Source organism: Macrotis lagotis, chromosome X, assembly GCF_037893015.1.
Source record: "Macrotis lagotis isolate mMagLag1 chromosome X, bilby.v1.9.chrom.fasta, whole genome shotgun sequence".
Classification (NCBI taxonomy): domain Eukaryota; kingdom Metazoa; phylum Chordata; class Mammalia; order Peramelemorphia; family Peramelidae; genus Macrotis; species Macrotis lagotis.
In genome coordinates, this window is record NC_133666.1 from 82,269,561 (window position 1) to 82,293,810 (window position 24,250).

A 24,250-nucleotide genomic window follows, 5' to 3' on the forward strand; every position below is an offset into this window, starting at 1 on the left:
TGAGCTATTTAGAGTCTTAAAAGGTGATAATATTAGTGATGAACTCAATATACTAGTAAATTTGGAAAATACAATAGTAGCCACTGGATTGGAAAAGATTGGTTGACATTTCAATCCCAGAAAAGGGAAATACCAAAGAATGTTCAGATTACAATGAACAATTACAAAACAATTTCAAAGGCTAACAAGGTTAAGCTGAAGATTCTGCGAACTAGAATTCAGCGATATGTGAACCGAGAATTACCCAGAAGAACAGACTTTTGAAGAGGCAGAGGATTTGAAGAGACCAAATTGTCATTATTCACTGGATTATGGAGAAAACATGAGGGTTCCAGAAAAACATCTATTTCTAAAGCCTTTGAAATTGTGGGTCACAACAAAATGTGGCGAGTCCTTAAGAGAAGGGAGTAACAGCTCGTGCTCCTTGTCTCCTCAGGAACCTGTATGAGAGTCAGTAGCTAGAAGCAATAGTTAAAATTGAACATGGAACAACTGGTTGGTTTAAGCTTGAAAAAGGAGTATGACAAGACTGTTATCTTGTTGCCTTATTTATCTTATATATGGAGGACATCATGGGCAATGCCAGGCCTGGCAAACCAAAAGTCAGAATTAAGGTTGCTGGGAGAAATATCAACAATCTCAGATATATAGATGATATCACACTTGATGGCAGAAAATGAAGAAGTAGGAAGACCCTTAATGAGGGTGAAAGAGGAGAATTTAAAAACTGGCTTGAAGTTTAACATTAAAAAAATTAAGATCTTAGAAACTGGTCCTATCATGTCGGCAAATAGAGGGAGAAGAAATGGAAGAAGTGTCAGATTTTGTATTCTTGGGTTCAAATATCACTACAGATAGCAACTTCAGTCATGAAATTAAAAGACACTTGCTACTTGGAAGAAAAGCTATGGCAAATCTGGACACCTGATTAAAAAGTAGAGATAATCTTGTTGACAAAGGTGTGTATAGTCAAAGCTCTGTTTTTGTTTTTTAGCAATGTATGACTGAGAACTGAACTATAAGGAAAACTGAGTGCTGCAGAATTGACACTTTTGGATTGTGGTGCTGGAGAAGACACAAAATGGAGCTTGTATCTCACATGATTAAAAATTGGAATGGTGCTTTAGAGGCCAGGATCCCACAAGTCACATTAAGGAAGATGTCAGAACCAAGAGAAAATATCCAGGATGAGTGGCTCAGCAAGGTGAAAGAGAATGAGGTCAGAGAAAAGAATACTACCACAACATTTGGGGACCCAGGAAGGCCAGCTTCATTTCGGTTCTGAGAAACCAGATTGCAGAAAGTTAAAACATAAGGTCCTTCTAATCCTCTCACAGAGGATGGAACTGAAGCTCACACAGATAGTAAGTGCCAGAAAATCAGATCAGAAGTTGAACCCAGGTAGGTTATGATAGAACTCCATGTGAATTGAGGGAGTTGGACTAGACGGCCTTTAAGGAGGCTCCCCAGCCCTCCCTTACTCCCTGTAGACCTTCCAAGTGTGACTTTCTGATCCCATATTTGAGTAGGGGAAGGAGAGAACTTTACAGGAGGGGGAGAGCAAGGCTTTTATTTTTTTAATTATAAACTTAATCATCAACAAAGGTATCTAGGTGACTCAGTGGATAGATAGATCACTGGGCCTGGAGTTCAATTCCAACTTCAAACACTTTGTAGCTATGTGACCCTGGGCAAATCATTTCACCTCTGAAATAATCCACTGGAGAAGGAAATGACAAACCGTTCTAGAATCTTTGCCAAGAAAACCCCATGGACTGTCATGAAGAGTTGGACACAGCCACAACAAATTTCCTAAATCATCAAAAAGCATTTTATATTACAAAGAACAAACAAAAAAAGTACATGAAACTGAACCTCTGTTGCATACAATTTGTTTTTTTTAAAGTATACATTAAATTTAACAGGGTGGCAGCAAAAGTGCCTGGTTTTCATACTCTTCTGAACCTTTTATTTTCTTTTATGTATTTTCTTTTCTTTTATTCTATTTTATTTAGATTTTTGCAAGGCAAATGGGATTAAGTGGCTTGTCCAAGGTCACACAGCTAGGTAATTATTGTCTGAGGCTGAATTTGAACTCAGGTCCTCCTGAGTCCAGGGCTGGTGCTCTATCCATTGCGCCACCTAGCTGGCCCTCTTCTATGTATTTTAAATGTTTTATTATTCTTTCTTTCTTCCTCCCTCTCTCTTTTTTCCTTCTTTTCTTCCTTTTTTCCTTCCTTCCTCTTGTTCTTTTTTCCTTTCTTTCTTCCTCCCTCCCTCTCTTTTCCTTTCCTTCTCTTCCCACCCCCTTTGTTTTTGCAAGGCATTGGGGTTAAGTGACTTGCCCAAGGCCACACAGCTAGGTAATTATTAAGTGTCTGAGGTCAAATTTGAATTCAGGTCCTTCTGACTCCAGGCTTGGTACTCTATGCAGTGCACCACCTAGCTGCTCCCCACCTCTTCCTTCCTTCCTTCCTTCCTTCCTTCTTTCCTTCCTTCCTTCCTTCCTTCCTTCCTTCCTTCCTTCCTTCCTTCCTTCCTTCCTTTCTTCCTTCCCTCTCTTTCCTTTCCTTCCTCCTTATATTAATGGGAAGAAGGAGAGGGAAGGTCAAGAGAGGTTTTGGGTGGACCTTTATAGTAGGGGTTCTAAGCAACCAAGGTACAGCCTGAGGGTTCCGATGGGAAAGAAGAGACCATCTAAGTGGGAAGAAGAAAGAGGAAGCATCCTCTTCATAATCAGTGTGATAATCTTCCTAGAAGTAAATTAGAGCTGACCAGCCTAGATTAGGAGGTGGTGGTGTTGGTAGTGGGGGAGCAGATAGGGAGAGGAAGGGCAACTTGTTGCTACCTGAGCCTTTGGATTCAGTACTTGGCCAATATCCTGACTTCTCCCTACCCAGATTCTAGTGGAAGAGAAGTCTCTTTAGAAATGGTCAGTGGAGGGGCGGCTAGGTGGCGTAGTGGATAAAGCACGGGCCTTGGAGTCAGGAGTACCTGGGTTCAAATCAGGTCTCAGACACTTAATAATTACCTAGCTGTGTGGGCTTGGGCAAGCCACTTAACCCCATTTGCCTTGCAAAAACCTAAAAAAAAAAAGAAATTGTCAGTGGAGTTAATAGAAGTAGAATTAAGGTTAGGGTTAAAAGTGGAGAAAGCATTTCCTCCACCCATTCTGAAAAACCACTGCAGACCCTCAACCTAGAGAACTCCATGAGAGCAAGACCCTGACCTTTCAGGCCTCTCTTCCTTACTACCTCCAAGCTTATCCAATACAAATGGATGGAAAAATCATTATGGTTGTCCTGGGTAGGCCAATGGGAGTGGGGGGGCGGTGGAGAAGCTTAAGCCCCTGGCCCAATTAAGGGATCATAAGTTTAAGCATTTGGGAAGCTTGGAAGGTGAGGAAGGCCATAGCTAATCCAGAAAGGCTGGTATAAAACCCAGTGACAGGACTCCAGGATAGGGCAGAGAGCAGGTAGGGGGGAGTGGAAGAAGACTTCAGAGCAGAGGAAGGGTTGTGGGTAGGCAGTTGAGGAGCAAAGAGAGGGCAGGGAAAGGGAAGAAAATAAGGGGGTCATGACACAGGCATGGGACCCTGCAGGGTTTTTGGCTTGGCGGCGGGACGAGAACGAGGAGACTACTCGGGAAAGCCTTTTTGTTTATACCAACAGCAACAACACAAGGGGTGAGTCTCTGCCTATGATGTTAGAGAGGTCACTGGTGAACAGGGCATGGCCCTTCCCACTCCAACCAGTGGGCTGAGCATCAACAGATAGGGTGGATATAAAGGCTTAAGTCATTCTCATTTGGAAATGGAAAGGGACCAACAAAGCAAGTGCTCAGTCTGGTAGACCCTCACAGGTCCTCTATGTCACCTAGAAAACACTGATAGATCACTGAATGATTGAATGGGGGAAACATGGAGCTAGAATAGAGATGTAGAAAAGTCTTGCTCAGAAAGAAACATCATTGAAGACAAAGAGGGGAAACTAAAGGACTCAATAAGCGGGGCAGGTCTCATCAAGGAGGGTAGAGGATGGAAGGAGGAAAAGTTTTGAACCCAGGAATGGTGTCATGGAAAGAGAAATCCAATCCAGGCTTTTGCCTTTTCTCCTTGGTGGCTGGTGGTATGAAGGCAGCCAACATTGGCTGTGGAGGCTTCTCCTCTGGTTGGAGTTGATGTTCTTTTTGGACATGGTTTACAAGTGCCTCATCTGACAACATAGTTTTTGCGAGAGAGCTCCTACTCTAGTGTCCATTACATGATTGATTTCTTTCTAATCCCTCACATCAACCACACAATGCCTCCTTCCCAATAGGCCCGTTTGAAGGTCCAAATTATCATATTGCCCCACGCTGGGTGTACAGCCTCACCAGCCTCTGGATGATCTTTGTAGTCATCGCATCGGTCTTCACCAATGGGCTGGTGCTGGTGGCAACCATGAAATTCAAGAAATTGCGTCACCCCCTGAACTGGATCCTGGTGAACTTGGCTGTGGCTGACCTGGGAGAGACCATCATTGCTAGTACCATCAGTGTCATCAACCAGATTTATGGCTACTTCATCCTGGGCCACCCGATGTGTGTCCTGGAGGGCTATACTGTCTCTCTATGTGGTAAGATAGCTCCAGGAGCAGACTGGAGACAGAGATGGGACTAAGAAAGAACTAATTTAGAGGGGGCAAATTTAAGAGGGGGCTCTTTCAGTCCTTCAACAAGCCTAAATAACTTGAGAGCTTAGCACTCAACAAGAAAGATTAATTAAAATGGGTTTCTCCAAGATAGTAGATTGGGCTGAGCTCCCACTACTCCTGCTATGTGTTCTCCCTATTGAACCCTGGACATGTCTTGTGGTGCTTGCTTTCTAGTCATCGGAAGGTTCATGGAAATGAGAGTGTGTGTCAGAAAACAGAAATAACTATGACTGGCAGAACTGCTCTAGCTTTAAGGTGTGGTCAAGCTATAGAATTGAGGGTAGAGAAGCAGATGATTACAAAAGTAGAAGAAAAAGGAAGAAAGATGAGAAATTTTGCATATATTTTGCACAGTGTTATAAAGAAAAGAAAGAAAAGAGGAAGGAAAGGAAAGAAAGAGGGAAGAAAGGAAGGAAGGAAGAGGGAGGGAAGGAAGAAAAAGAAGGAAGGAATTTTTTTAAGTGGTTGGAAGGCTGAGAACATGTCTGTCCCTGGAAGTCTTGATGTCACTCCCCAGGGTGGGCTACTTAGTTGGGGCCTGAGTGAGAGAAGAGAGACAGGCACTCTCTTCCCACAAGAGGCTCTTTGGGCTCCCTTATTGACCTTGCCTCAGTTGCTGCTGACTCCATCCATCCCTTGCTTTGTCTCTAGGCATCACAGGTCTCTGGTCCCTGGCCATCATTTCCTGGGAGAGGTGGGTAGTAGTATGCAAGCCTTTTGGTAATGTGAAGTTTGATGCCAAGCTGGCCATGGTGGGCATTGTCTTCTCCTGGGTATGGGCGGCTGTCTGGACTGCACCACCCATCTTTGGCTGGAGCAGGTGAGCATTCCTGAGGAGGAGGAGGGCTCAAAGCACCATTTTCTCAGAGTTCATGTATCAAATAGAGTCATACATGCTTGATGCATAACAGTTTTCCGGGTCTCAACTTTCCCATCATTCTATTATTTCCTCTACATGATTGGTTGGAGAAAAGTGCTTTGCGAATCTTAAAGACCAGAAAAATGGGAGCGATTACTACGATTATTGTTAATAATAGTAATAAATGGAACACAGAAACCCCACTAGGGCTTGAATTGTATGCAGCTTGATTCAACCCAATCCACTAAACATGAATTAAATGCCTTCTATGATCTATCATAGCATTTCTCCAAGTGTGATCTGGTTTCTCCTTTACTAGTCTTTTGTTTCCCCTGTGAAAAGCAGGAGTCTGAACTAGCTGACCTCCGCAGGCCCTGTGAGCTCTGAGCGGTGACTTCAGGACTGGAACTCGAATCTAGTATATTTTCCACTAGACTCCTGTAGAAGGAGCTGTGTTCTTAAGGGATGAAAATAGTATTCCTCACTCATTCTTCAGGAAGGAACTCCTAAACTAGATGACATTGCAGTGGATAGAATGCCAAGCCTGTAGTCAGGAAGACCTGAGTTCCAATCTGGCCTCAGACACTTCCTAGCTGTGTGGTGCTGGGCAAGCCACTTTACCTCTGTTTGCCTTAATCCACTGAAAAAGGAAATGGCATACCATCTCTGTATCTCTGACTAGAAAAGTTCAAATAGGGTCACAAAGAGTCATATATGACTGAAAAAGTGACTGAACAACAACAAGATAGAGATTACCTTGCCATTGTATTCCTGGTACCTAGCAAAGCTCTGCGTAAACAACAGGTGCTTAATACATGCTTTTTGAAACATTGTTAAACTGCAACTTGGTTTAGGGGAAAGAGTATGGAGTTTGGAGTCAGAGAATCAGTCTTTAGATTCTGAACTTACTCCATTATCTTTTGGACTTCAGCTTCCTCAGCTGTTGAACTGAGACTCCTCCTGACTTCAGGCCCCAGGGCTTGTGCCAAAGCCATGTGATTGCCCCAAAGCCTGGATCTTCTTCCTGCTGGGCTTCTATGCCCTTGAGTTTTCCTCCTGTCTCTTTGTTCTCAGGTACTGGCCTCATGGGCTGAAGACATCTTGTGGCCCTGATGTGTTTAGTGGCAGCTCTGACCCTGGTGTACAGTCCTACATGATTGTCCTCATGGCCACCTGTTGTATCCTTCCCCTCAGCGTCATTCTCCTGTGCTATGTTCAAGTGTGGCTGGCCATCCGGGCAGTGAGTATCCTTTCATCTCTGGGTTCTCTCCCTTGTCCAAGACTGCATCTCCATCTGGGGGCTGTGAGTCCTCCTCACCTTTTGCTCCTACAGTCCTCAAAAGAGTTCACATTGCCAGAGGCTCTGGCTCAGTGAGAACCTCATGGAGAATCTGAAAAGCAGTAGGGAGCGCTGAATGTGAAAATGGGAAGACCAGAGTTCAAATCCTGCCTTAATGCTGTGCCATCCTGGGTAAATCACTTACGTTTCTGAGCATCGATTTCTTCTATAACATGAGGATGATAATAAGTGCTCTTAACGAATAGAAATATTGCAAGGATTGAGAATGTATATAAAGCACTTTCTAAGCCTTTAAGTGGTATAGAAGCATTTATTATTATTACTAATATTATTATCATCATTCTTAATCTGTTTAAAATGTGAAAAATACACTAAGTGCAGAGGAATCCCCAAAGGAAGGAGGAATCAGATCGTGGGATCATAATGCCTTTGATCTGGAATGGACACTTTTTTTTTTAGGTTTTTGCAAGGCAGTGGGGTTAAGTGGATTGCCCAAGGCCACACAGCTTTTAAGTGTCTGAGGCAGATTTGAACTCAGGTACTCCTGACTCCAGGGCCGGCGCTCTATCCACTGCAGCACCTAGCCGCCCCTTGGAAGGGGCATTTTACAGAGGAAGAAACTGAGGTCCAGGGAGGGAAAAGAACTTGTTCAAGGTCATAACAGCAGTAAGTGGTAGGATTGAGAATGGAAGCCATTTAATGCACTCAAACCAGTCCTTTGAGAGACTCTTTTAACAGATTTCCTTGAACTCTTCAGATGAGTTGTGGAAAGAGACATCATTATTGTGCAACTCAGCTAATGATAACACTGCATACTAATAACTTTCATTTTGAAAGCATTTCAGAGACATTAGCTCATTTGAGTCTGACAACAAGGCTGGAGGGAGATACTAAGGCATTATGATCTGGGTCCCTAATTAGGAAGAAATTCTGAGGTTTAGAGACTGACTTGCCCAGAATTATACACCTAGGAAATATCAGAGGTGAGGCGTGAACCCACTGTCTCCACATCTGACCTTTTTATTCATTTTTGCCTCCTCTTTCTCACCTTTATTCATCTGTCAGAGATTGTAGAATGATATTCTCTCTGTTTAGTCCATGTGTATGTTTGGGGGGGTGTGTGGAGGCAGTAACAGGATCTTCACGACCTGGAATCAGTTAGCAGAGATGGACATATTTTCATCTCTTTGCGTTTTCTTTCTCACTTATTACCCCTCATGACTGAAGGTATATATTTAAAGGACAGATAGCTAGGGGGCTCAGTATAGCTATAGTAAGTGGCTTGCATAGCACTAGACTCATGCTCTTGGCCTTCTTAATTTATATCTCACTTTAGGTTTGCAAAAAACTTTGTGTATAATGTCTCACTTGATGTTACTAATAATCCTGGGAGGTAGGTATCATTTTATAGATGAGGCAACTGAGAAAGGCAGAGATTCAGTGACTTGTCTAGGGTTGCACAGCTAGTAAGTGTCTAAGGAAGAATTTGAACTCAGGTCTTCCTGACTCTGTGTCTATGTGTCTATGAGAAAGTACCAGGTACTGTCCAAGTTACTAGGAGTCCAAAGTAACAGATGAAATAGTCTTTGCCTTCAACGAGCTTGTAATCTTTGGGAGAGATTACAAGTGGTTTCTATGGATCAGACACTGTGCTAAACCCTGGAGACACAAAGAATATATGTATCTATTTCTATCTTCAGTTGTTCCTTCTATATTGTGGGGGTTAGGGGCAGTGCTCTCCAGGATCTGGAAAATCCACTTTATATCAGAGAAGTCTGAATTTTTCTTTTTTTCTTTTATGGGGTGTTTATAGCACCTTATTGTAAAATTTGGGTTAAGTATTTGATCATAGGCTTTGTGTCATCCACTGGCTTTTGCATGTTGTCTGCGGCTTCTGCAAAACTCTCCCCACCCCCACTCCATGCTGATCTGTGATATATCAAAACTGCTATGGGGAAAGTTGAGATGCAGAAGGAAAAACACACATTTATGAATATTACATATATGTTTAAACCAAATATATATTTTAAAGAAACACAATATAGTTTATAATAATATAATTGAAAACAAATATTTAACAAAGGAGCACAGCATATTTTGGGGAGCAGGCTGGAGCTGGAGGTGGGAAGATAATGTAGATAATGGTTTTTGAACTAAGATTTAAAGAAAAGTCAGGGCTAGGACTGTAAGAGCAAAAGGTAAGGAGGACCCATAGCCCCCAAATGGAGATGCCGTCTTGGAGAAGACAGGGAACCCAGAGATGGAGCATTTTGTCAATGAGGATGAGCTCAAAGGACAGTCTAGCTAGATTGGTGACCATGTGAAGGGGGGACTTGGAAAGGGCAGTTGTTTATCTTAGCAGTCCTATGCAGCTGCTGAACTTGATTGAATTGGGCGATGATGTAGTCAGTCTATGTTTCAGTTCTCCAGTTACAGTGAGAGAATTGCATGTGACCTGGCTCCCCAGAGGAACTCAAACCACAGTCAAGCAAGGTTCTTTTTCATGGGATTTTATGTTCTACTTCAGATCTGTTACTTCATTAGTATAGAGAACTTCGAGTACGGAAATTCCTTCTAATGATACAGATTCATACTGTTCATCTTTCCCTAGAGTCTTAATGAGCTTCCTGTGGCCTAGAAAGATATTGATCTGTTCATGGTGATATGACATGGCCACTGGTCAGAAGCAGGACCTGAACTCAGGTCTCCCTGAATCAAGAGCTGTCCCTTTATTTTGCTATTGGGATCATAAGATCACAAACTGAGAGATAGAAAAGACCTCACAGGACATTTAGTCTACCCCTTCATTTTATAGAGGAGAAAACTGAGACCCAGGAAGGGAAAATGACTTGGACAGAGTAACACAATGGAAGAGCCTGGGATCCAAATACAGTATATATGCTCACCTTCAAACTCTAGGGGTTTCCTTACATCATTCCATCCCCTTCCCTCTCACCATCCTCTTTGCTTAGCACTGCCCCCCCCACAATGGATTAAGACTACCTTGCCAGCATTATTTTTGGTCATTTTTATTGCTCTCTCTAGTAATCCACAGGAGCAGTAGAAGACACTCTAACCAAAGGTTTATCCATCCAATGAAGCCAGGAAAATCTAAGGGTCCAGCTTCCTCAGAAACCCTTAGTACATCCTAACTTTGAGTGGGTATGACCTGGCATAGTAGATAGTGTGCTAGATAAGAAATTTGGAAGACCTAGGTTCGAATCCTTCCTTGGACATTTAAAAACTGTGTGATCCTGCTCATTTTACTTAATGTCTCTGAGTATCGATTTCCTTATCTGTAAATTGAAAATGTTTAGTTACTTCCCTTCATTCTCAAAAAGGACCCAAATGACAAACTTGGAAGGCCCTACCTCAAGTTGGTCACAAATAATCCATGTGAACACTTGGAAATGGAAATAATAATGTCACTTAATGGACAGAATTATTGTAAGGTTAAAATGAGAGAATGTATGTAAAGTATTTTATAGACCTTAAAGTGCTCCATAAATGTCTATTATTATTATTACTATTAATTATTATCTTTGCTCCCAGGGGTAGGTCATGGTTTCTTAGACACTTTAAAATGATTGGGGGAGTCATCAGATGCAAAGGTGTGGAAAAGAGAGTCCCATCTCCTTTCAGCCTACTAAGGCTCACTAGAGAATGGGATTATCATCAGCCTGATTGTGGACTGCTGGGTTGTGAAAAAAAAATAAACATTTAATTTAAAACTTAATAGTTAAACATCACTTCAAACAATTATACTTCATTCTATTTAAATTTTTATTCTGGTTGTTGTGAGGTTGTGGAAATGAGTCTGTGATTTCATCGATAGGAGAGACCTCCCTTTCATCAGGTGGAAGCACAGGCTCTTCGATTTGAAACCTGGGACAGTTTCGTGGTGGTGGTGGGGTGCCTGAGAGCACTGCCTTGACCAGTCAGCTCATGAATCCAGTTCCTTCTGACTTTCAGATCAGTTCTAGTTGTCTTGGCATGATGCTTCGCATTAGAAATGACTTGATTTCTATTAGCTCTTTCTTTCCTACTGCTTTCTCAATTTCTCCCTCTAAATTCCTACTAGGATTCTTCATCTATTCATTTTCAGTCACTGTCCCTACTATCAGAGTTTTTCCCCTAGTAATTATAAAACTTTGGTTTCAGGAACTCTTTATACTTTTGCCAATTATTTTTTGAATTTTTTTTGCAAGGCAATGGGGTTAAGTGACTTGGCTAACATAACACAGTTGGGTAATTATTAGGTGTCTGAGGTCACATTTGAACTCAGGTCCTCTAGACTCCAGGGCTGGTGTTCTATCCACTGCACCACCTAGTTGCCCCATTTTTGCCAACTATTGAGAATCCCCCAAGATTTTTTTATTTATGAGAATTGAATCTAGCAATAACTATCATATTAGAAATTAAAACATCTTAGTGTTAGTATGAAAATTGTTTTGACTTCATAAAGTCTCTCAAAGGATCTCAAGGACCCTAGAAACCACACATTGAGAACTGCTGGTTTGCACTGTTCTTTTGGTTCTGTTTGTTTTTTCTTGCTTTACATTATTTCCTAAAGAGCTTCCATTCACATATCACCATCCATTGAACCATTCCTGTTTTGATGGACATGGAGGTTACTTCCAGTCTAAATAAGGGCTGGTGGTGTCTCCCTCCTTCTGGCTGTTTCCGTGAATCATTCCACATCTTACAGGAAGTTGAAAATCATCTGATAGCTTTAGAGTTAACAGGAGCCTTAGACTGTTTTCTAGTCCATAGGAACATAATCATCTAGTTCAACTTCCACATTTTACAGAAGTGGAAACTGAGACCTAGAAAATTGAAGTCACTTACTCAGGGGCAAGAGTTGGGCAGTGGCTAAAGAAAGGAGTGGAGTGATCAAGGACTTTTCTATGCAGGTCACCTAGAAAAGTCATAAGATTACAGGCTTAAAGCTGGAGGGGATCTAGAGGTCCTCCTATTCAGTCCTTCATTTTATAGATGAGGAAACTGAGTCTAAGAGAGGTGAATTTACTTACTTAAGGTCACACAAGTAGCAAGTAGCAGAGCCAGGATTTAAATTCAGGTCCTTCAAATTGAAGGATATTCTTATTACGCTATGATGTCTCCTGGGACTGGTAAGTTGCTAGATGAGTGAGGGTCATTGTTAAAAGAGCTCTAGGAGAGAATTTAGAAAGGGAATTGAGGAGACTTCTCATTCCTTCACACTCACATACTTTCCTATTTGGAGGAGAGAACTGAACAGAGCACAGATTCAAGACCAAGGCCCCACCTTCTTCCAGCTTCCAAGGAGCCAACTCCAAATCCAATTTTTTTTTCTGAGCTCTGAATGAGTTTTCTGGTCAAATAATGACTGATGATGACGATCAGCGTTTTATATGAGAATTCTAATCCAAAGAAACTTGACTTACTACTGTGTGTGTGTGTGTGTGTGTGTGTGTGTGTCTGGGGGAGGGGGACTGGTGGAGATCCTAAGGCACAAGAACCAGACCAATTGCCCCAATTTATGGTATTTTAGCAGTGGCTCTTGTTTGTCTGTACCTGATAGGCTGCCTCCTTCCTTTAGGTTGCTAAGCAACAGAAGGAATCTGAGTCTACCCAGAAGGCTGAGAAGGAAGTGTCCCGCATGGTAGTGGTGATGATCCTGGCCTATTGCTTTTGCTGGGGTCCCTATACCTTGTTTGCATGCTTTGCAGCCGCAAACCCTGGCTATGCCTTTCACCCTTTGACAGCATCCCTGCCTGCTTACTTTGCCAAGAGTGCCACTATCTACAACCCCATCATATATGTTTTCATGAATCGGCAGGTGAGTAGAAGAAAAAGAACTGGGTTCAAATTTCAGAAATGGCCACAATGAACCAATCAGTAGTTCATCCTACTTGTTATCTTGTGTGTGACAGTATGCTAAGGGGTGGGCAGATGATGAGAGAACACGATTGCTACAGTCTTCAGTAAGGGGAAGCATGGTGGATAAAACACTGCTCTTGAAGTCAGGTGGACATGAGTTTGAATCCAGCCTCAGACACTTGACAATTACTAGCTGTGTGACCTTGGGCAGGTCACTTAACCCTGACCATCTAACATACAGGGCTATCTCCAGTTATTCTGATTCACATCTGGCCCCTGGACCCAGATGGTTCTGGAGGAGAAAGTGAGGCTAGTGACTTAGCACAGCCCCCCACCCCCAATTCAATTCACATACTTGTTGTGGCATCACCTCCCAGATGGTATGGTCTTCTTCAAGAATGAAGGACAAGGGGCAGCTAGGTGGCACAGTGGATAGAGCACCGGCCCTGGAGTCAGGAGTACCTGGGTTCAAATCCGGCCTCAGACACTTAATAATTACCTAGCTATGTGGTCTTGGGCAAGCCACTTAACCCCATTGCCTTGCAAAAAACCAAACCAAACCAAACCAAACCAAACAAAAATAAAGAATGAAGACAAACATTAATCTGTTGGCATCTATCAACCATAGAGTAGAATCAGAATATTGAAAGAGACCTTCTATTGTCTATTTGACAGAGAAGAAAACTGCAACTGAGATGGGCAGTGCCCATGGTCACCAAGGTAATAATACTTGGACTAATATTAACACTAATACTTATTTAAATTTTGATACTTCATTTTTTCCAAATTACATGTGAAAATGTTAACCTTCATTTTTTCCAATTTTCAGTTCCAAAGTCTCTCCCACTCTCCCTCCTTTCTGCCTTCTCTGAGATGGCAAGCAATTTGATAAAGGTTCTACATGTGGATATTTTCACATAATTCATGTTGTGAAAGAAAACAGACCAAAAAACAAAACAAGCAAAAGGGGTATTGATACTAATACTAATAAGCCTGGTACAATTGATAGAGAGCTAACCTTGGAGTCAGCAATATCTGGGTTCTTTTTTTTTTGCAAGGCAAATGGGGTTAAGTGGCTTGCCCCAGGCCACACAGCTAGGTAATTATTAAGTGTCTGAGACCAGATTTCAACCCAGGTACTCCTGACTCCAGGGCCAGTGCTCTATCCACTTCGCCACCTAGCCACCCCAATATCTGGGTTCAAATCCTGCTTCTGACACATATTGGTTCTTTGACTCTCAGCAAATCATTAACTCTTTCTTTGACTCAGGGTTACAGTAAGGTAATAAATTGCAGAAAAGTTTCTAATTTGCCTTGTCACTATGAAGATTTTCTCTATATCAATAAAATAGTAGGCTGATACCAAGGAAAAAAAGAGGGAAGGCCAATTCTTTTTGTACCCTGGTCTTCTGATTCCAAATAAGACCATAGACTTAGATATGGAAAGACCTTTAGAGGTCATCCAGTCTAAAATCTTTTTATGGAGGATAGGGGTGAAGTGATTTATTCAAGGTCACATGGAAAGTGATGAGGGATCCATTGTCTTTTCTAATCTCTCATACTCTTCTTCAATGGGTTTGTTTTTTGACTTCATATCCAACCTTTCTGGGAAACCATCTCCCTATATGTTTTCTATCTGCTTGAAAAAAATGTTTTCATTTTGTTGGCTCCAAAATTATCTTTCTCAAACTTCAAGGGATTCAGCCCAGGTCCAGCATTCTAGGTTTTAGAAAACCAACTCCTTCTTACCCTTTGCATCACTTTCAAGATTTTATAGACTTTGACATTATCCTCTCTCTTGCCATTCTGGAATCTTCCTTGTCTTTCCTTCACATCAGGGCGGCTGGGTGGCACAGTGAACAGAGTTCTGCGCCTAAAGTCAGAAAGACCTAAATTCAAATGGGACCTCAGACACTTACTAGCTGAGTGATCCTCTGTACCATAGGGTTGGTATGAGGAATAAATGAAATAATTGTAAGGTGCCAAGTACATAGTAAGCAAAGCTGTTGTTATAAGGAAGTCTCTGTGATAGTCTTAGAATCTCATGGCTTCTTTTCCCTTCTCTGCTCAAGAACCTTCACTGGTTTCTTATCATCCAATATTGTTCCAACATTTCTTTGTAGAATTGTTTTCATGGCTGCCCCTCATAAACTTACTTTCTGTACTCCTTACATGATACCCCTTTACATAGGCTGTCTACCCTACTTAGAATGTCTTCTTCCTCACTTTGGCCACTTCTCCAGGTGGGGACGTGGGACACTCCAAAAATCAATTGTGGAGACTGACATGGAATCTTGCCAAGGGATTTGAAAAATCTCTTACAAAATATATTTGTTTTACATTGTCTACATGCTTACCACAGAAGGCAGTCTGTTAGTTTTTACATTGTTTCTAAGAATTATATTCTCTTAAAGAATTCATATCTCCTTTCCATACAATAAAGTCAAGGAGGATCTGGATTCAGATCCTACCTTGGATACTTCCCTGTTTGAATGACCCTGGGCAAGTCATTTAACTTTTCTTGGTCTCTGTTTTCTCATCTGTGAAATGGGAATAATTTATAGTACCTTCCCCAGGGTTGTTGGGAGGATTAAATGAGATAATGTGGAAAATATTCTGCATGCCTTGAAGTGATTTATAAAGTGTGCTACTTTTTAATTCATATAGGGGAAAGAGAGAGAGAGAGAGAGAGAGAGAGAGAGAGAGAGAGAGAGAGAGAGAATAAGGGGATGGGGAGGAAAAGGGATGAATGTAGTGGAATTGCAATTTCCAGAAATTTCTGGAATGGCTGGGGTATATCAGAAATTCCTTTGGACTAATTTTAAAAAATTGGGGTCAGTTCAGATTTAATGAGCTTGTTTAGAAGTTAAAGCTGTACCGAGCTGTGTGGCCTTGGGCAAGTCATTTAATCCCATTTGCCTTGCAAAAACCTTAAAAGAAAGAAGTTAAGGCTGTCCAGATTCTCTCAGGTACAAACTGGCAAAAAAAAAAAAGGTAAGGAGTAACATGCAACATTTCTTCAGTGCTTTTTCTAGAGGTTCCTTTCTCACCTAGATGTGTCCAAACATCCTGATATGGTTTGTGTGATTGCAATGAAGGTGGCCATTTTTATGCAAAGCCAGTTGCCATCCAAGGTGACAGAACAGTAAGGAGTTGGTATGCTAGGGTGCTAGACTTATCTGGCGATTTCCATTAGACACCAACCTCTCTGGCTCTTATCAGTGTGCCTCTATTGCTTAACTTCTCTGAGCTTTAGTTTCTTCATCTGAAAAGTGGGGAAAATAAAAAAGTTGTTGTGAGGATCAAATGAGATAATATATAAATGTCAGCCAGTCTTGTTAGATTAGGGTTTCTTCCATACTCCAGCAAGGTGTCTATCTAACCCACAGTGTTCTTAGGGTTGGAAGAAAGTAGAAGCAGAAGGAAAGATTATGAAGTTTTTCTGGTAGCAAGTATCAAATACTAAGCGTAGGTCTGCTTTATCTAGCAACATTGCCTAATGCTTTCTCTCCTTCCAGTTCCGAACTTGTATCCTCCAGCTTTTTGGGAAGAAGGTGGATGATGGATCTGAAGTTTCTAGTACCTCTAGGACTGAGATCTCTTCTGTCTCCTCTGTGGCGCCTGCATAAACTCCCCTGCTTCCCCACCCCAAGGCCTGAGAACAAGGAACTGTGCCTCACACAGGAACAAAACCCCACATTCCCACTTCTCCAGGACTGGGTCTTTGCTTTTTTTCCCCTCACTTATTCTGCCCTGTTTCCTTCCCAACTTTGTGGAACAAAGTATGGATTCTCCTCTCCTAGGCAACCAGCCACAAATGTTGCCAACATTAGTCTCCTGGCAGTTTTCCCCCCTTCTGAGTTTCCAGTTGTTTGAGAGACCCTATTCCTCTCTTTCTGGGCAACCAAGGTCAGAGGTGGAACAGAGGGCAAAGATGGACCCAAAGAGGTGGTGCCGGAGAACATGAAGGAGACAGATTTCTTACTTCTCAGCTTTTAATGTTCAAACACTCAGAAAAGCAGACAGTGTAAAACCCCATCTGTTCTTGGACTCACCCTTTTTGGAGAAAGGGGTCAGATAGCATGAGCAGAAATAATAGGCGGGGAGGAGGAGATTGAGTTTTTAAGGGAACAGTCCAGCTGGGAGCCTTGGATACATAAAATGAAGGAAACACCAGCAGGCATGCCCAAACTGTCCTGATCCTTTAAGTCTAACGTGGCAGAGGTCTGGAGTCTCTGTAAAATGACTTTAATCTGGAAAAGATCCATTCATGCCAATACATGTATGGGATAGAGTACCATTTCTGCCAGGTGAATACCCCCAGCCCCATGAGGAAGAGGATGATCCCAGTACGGTATCGGCACTTAAAGAAAGGCAAAGGGCAGGTGCAGATGGTGGACACACAGACAAGGATAATGTTGGTCAAAGTGAGGAGCAAGTTCATGAACTTGGCTAGGAAAATTTGGAGGTAGCTTCTAGTCTTTGCAATTTCGAGTTGGACTGCTTGCTGCTGGATCTCTAGCTTGGAAATTCGTTTTTGGAAGGTCCCCATCACTTCCTGAAGATGTCAAAAGTAAACACATACACACATGTCAGTTATATATATATATATATATATATATATATATATATATATATATATATACATGCTATTGAACTCTTAGACAGTTCTCAGTGAACACTTGGAGTATCCTTATAGTTACTCACTTATAGGGAAATATGCCTGTTGCCTCTAGGTTAGGAGGTGGTAGACAAGAGGCACAGAGTGAGACATACACTGCTAGATGTGGCCAATATGTTCATTTGTTTTGCTTAATTGTACCTGGCTACAAAGAAGGATTCTGTTGGTGGTCGGGGGGGTCACTGGGAAATGAAGGAAGTAAAAAGATGAACATTAGTTGGAGAATCAAATTGAATTGAACATTTTCATTTTAAAAGGGAAGAGACCAGAGGGAATGCAGAGAAGTGCAAGAGAAATGATAACTATAATGGGTCTTCGCTCCCTGCCCCCTGCCTAGATCATCAGCCTTGGGTGGTGCTTCCAGTAGTGATGTCAAAGCTGTTGGGACCCAACTCTTTTTCTCATCCTTGTGAGCATAGGGGTGGAGGGAACAGAGGGCCAGCTTTGCAATTCAAGATCTGTCTCTCACTATTGATTATGTGACTTAAAAAAATCCCTTCTCCTTTCAACATTCTTAGTGATTATCAAAGATTGTAGGTTGTAGATGGAACTCGACAGTTGTCTTTTTTTAATTTAATTTTTATTTTCAGTTCTAAATTCTCCTTCCCCTCTAACCCTCCTCCACTCATTGAGAAAGCAAGAAATATGATTCCCATTATACATATACAGTCATGCAAAACATATTTCTGTATTAGTCATGTTCTGAAAAAAGCAAGAAAAATAGAGGAAAAATTTGCTTCATTCTTGTACTCAGAATTCATGAACAGTTTTTATAGCAGTGGGATAGCATTTTTATTATCAACCCTTTGGAGCTGTGGTAGATAATGGTTTTGAGCAGAGTAGCTAAGTTGTTCACAGTTGGTTTTCTTTATAATATTATTGTCATTGTATTAATTATTCTCTTAATTATATTGTTAACCAGGAGAACAATTCCATCACAATCATATACCACATTTTCTTTAGCTATTTCCCAATTTCTATTTTTTTGCCACCACAAAAAGAGCCATAATAAATATTTATGTACATATTTATCCTTTATGGAGCTATATTTTTAAAAGGAATCTTTCTACACTAAGAATTTCCTACATGGGTAAAATTAAAGGTCTATATGAGAACAGCAGGGAGTAGGAATTCATTCTGTGGGCTTGGAACAGTCTGAAACTAAACTGATTATACAGGCTCAAGGTCCTTGGCCTTGTGAGTATAACCAGTATTCCTAAATACCCTCATTGAAGTGCTGAAAGGAAGGTGATTGGTGACAAGGGGGAGGCCAGAAGTACAAGGAAGTTGAATGTGTCCTCAGGTATCTAGCACTTCTCAAGTCCCCATTTCCTCTGCCCTTGAAAAGACTTTTGGCTATGAGTTTAGGGAGAAGGAAAAAGACAGAGCTGTGGACTCTGTCTGCAGTATTAGTCACAGAAGGCAATCAGCCTCTGTGTTCAGAATGATGTTCTGAGGCCCAAAATGCCTCAGTAGATAGTGATCTAGGCCCAGCCCCAGAGGGAAGATGTGAAGATGAGTTAGATCCAGAGCAGAGCCAGGCTCTGGGGTACCAGCCTGGGTAGTGTTGTAAAAGCCCCATCAACTGATGGGCAGATGGACAGAGCCCCTCCCTTACAGGATTTCTTTTTCTGGACTGGACTGATTAAGGGCAATGACCCTTGAAAAGAGATGCTAGACCCATAAGTCCTGTATATAATCCTTTCACAACCTCCACACCCCATCCCAAGAAGGAAGTTTTGAAGTTTGCCATTTTGGGAAAAGGGCAGGAGAATGGGTGGGAAAAGTACTTGAGCTGACCACTTCACAGAATAACTCTAGTTTTTGCAAGGCAATGGGGTTAAGTGGCTTGCCCAAGGTCACACAGGTAGGTGATTATTGAGTGTCTGAGGCCGGATTTGAACTCAGGTACTCCTGACTCCAGGGCCAGTGCTCTATCCACTGCACTACCTAGCCACCCCACAGAGTAACTCTTAACAAGCATCTCATTCGTGTTCTTCATACAATAAAAGAATGTGTGGTTGCAGTATAGATGGACTGCGAAATGATATGAAATGCAGAGAGGCAGCAGGACTGAAGGGGATTACTCAAAGGCAGGCTGGGAACAGTCAGAGAGAGCAAATCCAATTTTTCATCATTTGTATATGTGAAAGAGAGATATTCTTTTCAACTTCTCTGTCAGTCTCTCTTCTTTCCTCCTCTCTCCCCCCCTCTTTCTGTCTTTTCCTCTCTCTCTCTCTCTCTGTGTCTCTCCCCCTCTTTTTTTCCTCTTCCTTCCCCCTCTTTTCTCTTCCCCTGTTCTCTCTCTCTTTCTGTCTATTTCTCTCTCTATACACATTTTGTGTGTGCATGTGCATGTGTGTATGTGTGTCTGTCTATCTCTGTTTCTCTCTCTCTGACTCTATCTTTTCACAAACTTTTAGACCTATATCGAATTGGTCCAGAGTTTAGGCCTCCAGAGCTATTATGCAGGGAGAAGCCAGTTTCTTAGGTAAGCGCCCCCTGATGATAAGTAGGGGTAATGTGATATTTGAGGAAACCGGTAAATGTACTCAATATCCTCTGAGGTAGCCATTTTACTTGACTGGCCACCTGATGCCCCAGTTATGCCCTACATTCCCCAACTGGTAAATTAATTAACTAATCACCACTTTTCTGTAGAACTACCAAGTGCATACCTAGCCTGCAATGCCTATCACAGTAATAGAGGATTCTGATCCATTAAACTAGTATGGGTCTAATGGAAAAGAGTAAGAATACCAAAGGTTGAGACATTGCCAGCTCAGAAATAAAAACTGACTTTCTTCCAATATCAGTGGGACTGGAGGGCCTTGGCATGGTTCCCTGGGGAGAGTGGATGGGAATCATTCTGGAAAGCAATATTGCTACTTGTATCAGTGGAGTGGTGACTCACTCCCAGGGCCAGGGGGGAGGGTTCCAGACCTTTTGGAATATTAGAATATTGGGGTTGGCTTTAGAACCGCTGCATTAGAACAATGTCTGGCTTGGGTACTCAATCTGTATTTGGTCACTGTATATTCACTTCTCCTAGAAATGAATACTATGGCATGTATTTCTCTCCAGCATCCCTCTCTCCCTACATCCTATCATGCCCCAAAGTTCTCACCCATATCTCCTTGGCTCTCTCATAGGACAGATAGACCATCTTCTCTTCAGTGCAGGACAAGTTCAGTTTGGTATGGGAAATCTCACCCAGGTATCCCTGCTTGTGGTCATTGATCTGTTCCTCAATCATTCTTTGCCTTACATGTGAAAAAGAAAGTTAACACACATCAGGAAACAGTGTTCACTTTTCTGGGGCCTGAAAAATGCTTGGGATTCTCTTTCCCCTCCCTTCTTTCCTTTTAAACTCCTTTGAAAATGTCTCCCGAGACCAAGGTCAGTTATACAATACAGAGAAGAGTTTTAAAGCTAGAAAGGGCCTTCAAGGTTATCCAGTCTAAGCCACTTATTTTACACAGAAAGAAACAAGTCACAGAGATGTTAATGAACTTATCCAAAGGCACAAAAGTAGTAGAACCAAAATTTGAATCTAACTCCCTAAATTTCAAATACAGCATTTCCTCCCGGCCCCCACTGCACCAGTGGGAAAATAATTTTTCCCATTTTTAATAAAATAAAATTTAGAGACTTAGAGTCAGAGAACTAGTGACCTGTTAATTTCATGAAACCTTGATACTTATTCTAGTTTTGGGGCACCATAAATCAGAGGTCAGGCTGTCTTATACCCAAGATGGAAGGGGAAAATCATGGAACCTATGTTCAGACCTTCCCTCACCTGGAATCCTCACTCCTATTGATCACATGACCAGCTTTGAAGATGCAGCTTATCCCCCATCCTTTCTGAAACACCTTCTCCTTTGAATATTACAGTTCCCCCCTGATCTGTCATCCCTGAAATCCAACTCCCATTGGAGTCTAAAGCACCCATATGAGCATTCAATTCTATTCAGTTTTCTAGATTCCTTGTTGTAGATTCAATAAACACTTTGCTCATGTTTTTTTACAAAGCTTAATTCTTAGCTCTCTCTCCAACCACTTCATTAGCTCATTGAAGGCAAGAACTAAAGATCTCCAGTACTTATGATAGAACTAAGAATTTGAGATCAGAGGATTTAAGTCTGTAAAGAGATTTAGAGACTATCACTCCTTTTTTTTTAATACAGAGGAGGAAATGGAGGCCCAGAGAGGGAAGTGAGTGGCTCATGGTCACAGTTAGTAAGTGGAAATTCCAAGAGTTTAACCTTGGTCTTCTGACTCCAAGCTCAGGTATCTTTTCATTAGAGAAGGGTTCTCAACAAAGACATTGATTGACTGATTTTTCATATCTCCCCAACTGAAGCAAATCTATTTTGTTGTCTAACCTGGAAAAGTGACTATAATGATGGATTTTTTGGTTCAGGCAGGGCAGAGAACCAATTTTCAAATCATCCTGGGGCATCAGTTGCCTGTTGTACTTCACAAGTGAAACTAGGGTGAGATGAACAGAGTTTTTCCCCAGCACACTGAATTTAGCTTATGCAGTCCTGTCACATCCAGAGATTAGTTTAGCATCTGGTTAGACAGTCTAATTAGTTAAAAAGGAAGTTACCAGATGGTAGGTAGGTTGTTCAGCAGATAAAGCACTGGGCCTGAACCTGTGTTCAAACCCAGCCCCAGACACTAGCTGTGTGACCTTGGGTAAGTCACATGACTTCATTGAACCTGTTTTCCTCAGTTTCTTTTCTTTTTTTTTAGGGTTTTGCAAGGCAAATGGGGCTAAGTGGCTTGCCCAAGGCCACACAGCTAGGTAATTATTAAGTGTCTGAGACCAGATTTCAACCCAGGTACTCCTGACTCCAGGGCTGGTGCTCTATCCACTGCGTCACCTAGCTGCCCCCCTCAGTTTCTTTACTTGTAAAATGGGGATATAATATCTACCTCCCAGGGTTGTTGTGAGAATGAAATGAAATATTCACAAAGTGCTTTGCAAGTCTTAAAATGCAATATAAATGCTAGCTATTATTATTCCTATTCTAAATTAAACTCCTCTATTTCTTCCTATCCCTAGGACAGTTTGCCCAAGGAAGAATTTATGGTACCCTTGTCCTAGGCACAAGCAATCTTTGTTATGGTTCTGCTGCTATTGGATGCACATTACAAAAAGAAAGAAAGAATTTTAACCTAGATACTTCCCAGGTTTAGCAGTCTGTAGTTTGCCTATGAAGTAGGCACATATATCCTTTAATATATTTCAAAGCTTGTAGGAGAAAAATCTTAGCAGTCTGGGAAGGCAGCAAAAGGCTTTCCACTGGAAGCCAAGAACCCTGACTCCTTGTTCTGAATTTGTCACTGACTAGTTTGAGACTAGTTTCTGGGCTTTTCAGGACTTCAACATTGCATCCCTCTGGGACTCAGCTTCCCCATATGTCGGATAAGGGGGTTGGACTTGGTAACTTTCAAATTGCCTTCTTGAGCTGAGATCTTGGGTTTCAAAGTCATATCTTGGGGTCCCTACAAGCTCTGACATTTCATGAGATTGTGTCTGGCTGGTTGATGGACCTTTTTGCTAAAGTCATGAGCAGGTGAAGGCAAAGGACCTGGTCTTACCTATATTTCTCCTCCTGAAGAGACTTGATAATCAGCTGCAGGTTACTCAGGTTCTTCTCCTTCAGGGCTTGATAAGACAGTTCAAGTCTGCTATGGGATTCTTTTATATTCCTCAGCTCTTCCTTGATCTTCAGGAAAAGCAGTTTCTGTCCCCGGGTCATACTGTCTTTCTTTGAGGACTTTTCCTGTGGGGCACCAGCTAGCACATCTTCCTCTATGGAATCCAGTGAATTTTTGAATTGAGAGCTCTCTCCTCTGAGTTTTGAATTCTCCACGAAGATGTCCTTGTTAGCAGGCTCCTGGTTCTTGTTGACCTTCTCCTCCTTCAGTGATGAGTATTTGGCCCTATTACTTTGTTCGATTTCCTGGAGCTGTTGGAAATACCGTCGGAGTTTGCGTTCTATGTGGGCAATAGTGGCAGAAGAGCGCTGGTTCATCTTTTCGAATGCTTGTCTAACTTGAGCAGCCTGGTGCCGGTCAGCTTTTGACACTAGTTTGAGATAGCCCACTGTGTTCTCATCGCGGATAGTTTTCTCCAATTTCAGCTGCTCTGACAAGTACAGGATACGATGTTTGACGTTATTCTGATGGTTTCGGCTATTCTCATTGGTTGATTTGCTGGGGTTGCCATTGGAGCCTTTATCATTGATGGAAATGGATCTGTCTTGGTTGGTGGGACAACTGTGAAGGTATGGGGAACTTTGATTCTTCATTATTTTTTTTTGCCTGCATTAGAAGAACAGAAATCATGAAGTTGGGAATACTGTGACCAGTGCATATGGGGAGACTCAGTGATATTTCAGCAATTTGGTAGTATTTGGGCCTGGACTTGAGAAGATCTAAGTTCAATTTCTACTTCAGATAATCACTAACTATGTGATCCTGGGAAAATCATTTAACTTGATGAAAAAGAGCTAAACTGGTGAGTGTAAGCTAAAGGCTAGCTTCTTCCCTTAAGAATGATAGATTAACAGCTTTCCTTCTGAATCAGATTTAGATCCCTACCCTACCAATATCTGAGGGAACAGATAGATATAATTTTAGCTCAGTATTTCCTTTGACTAACTCAAAATGGGATATTGGGCTAAAATTATACCTATTTATCCCTTCAAATATTGGTATTATAGGAGTCGAAGTCTAGTTCAGAAGGAAAACTGTTGCTTTATTCACTCTTTTTAAAAAAAATCATTTATTTTTATTTATTTAAGGCAATGAGCTTAAGTGACTTGCCCAAGGTCACACAG

General features: G+C 41.8%; 2 protein-coding genes across 2 annotated transcripts; one reads left to right on the plus strand and one right to left on the minus strand.

Annotated features, from left to right (window-relative positions):
• Positions 1–3,576: 3,576 nt before the first annotated feature.
• OPN1MW3 (opsin 1, medium wave sensitive 3) lies at positions 3,577–16,344 on the plus strand. Its single transcript, XM_074204245.1, has 6 exons — positions 3,577–3,685; positions 4,320–4,616; positions 5,346–5,514; positions 6,628–6,793; positions 12,435–12,674; positions 16,234–16,344. Exons 1-6 carry the CDS (start codon positions 3,577–3,579, stop codon positions 16,342–16,344), a joined length of 1,092 nt encoding a protein of 363 aa, XP_074060346.1.
• Positions 16,345–16,829: 485 nt separating this feature from the next.
• TEX28 (testis expressed 28) lies at positions 16,830–23,719 on the minus strand. Its single transcript, XM_074207363.1, has 3 exons — positions 23,007–23,719; positions 20,524–20,659; positions 16,830–17,273 (listed from the first exon to the last, which is right to left on the minus strand). The coding sequence occupies exons 1-3, from the start codon at positions 23,717–23,719 to the stop codon at positions 16,926–16,928; spliced, it is 1,197 nt and encodes a 398-aa protein (XP_074063464.1). The 3' UTR covers positions 16,830–16,925.
• Positions 23,720–24,250: the final 531 nt, after the last annotated feature.

Coding starts and splice junctions, on each gene's coding strand:
- OPN1MW3 (XM_074204245.1), top strand. CDS start 3,577: ATGACACAGGCATGGGACCCTGCAGGGTTTTTGGCTTGGCGGCGGGAC. Junction 4,617..5,345: donor CTATACTGTCTCTCTATGTG/GTAAGATAGCTC, acceptor CTTTGTCTCTAG/GCATCACAGGTCTCTGGTCC. Junction 5,515..6,627: donor CCCATCTTTGGCTGGAGCAG/GTGAGCATTCCT, acceptor CTTTGTTCTCAG/GTACTGGCCTCATGGGCTGA.
- TEX28 (XM_074207363.1), bottom strand. CDS start 23,719: ATGAAGAATCAAAGTTCCCCATACCTTCACAGTTGTCCCACCAACCAA. Junction 20,660..23,006: donor CTTCAGGAGGAGAAATATAG/GTAAGACCAGGT, acceptor TTCACATGTAAG/GCAAAGAATGATTGAGGAAC. Junction 17,274..20,523: donor AGAGAGCCAAGGAGATATGG/GTGAGAACTTTG, acceptor TGACATCTTCAG/GAAGTGATGGGGACCTTCCA.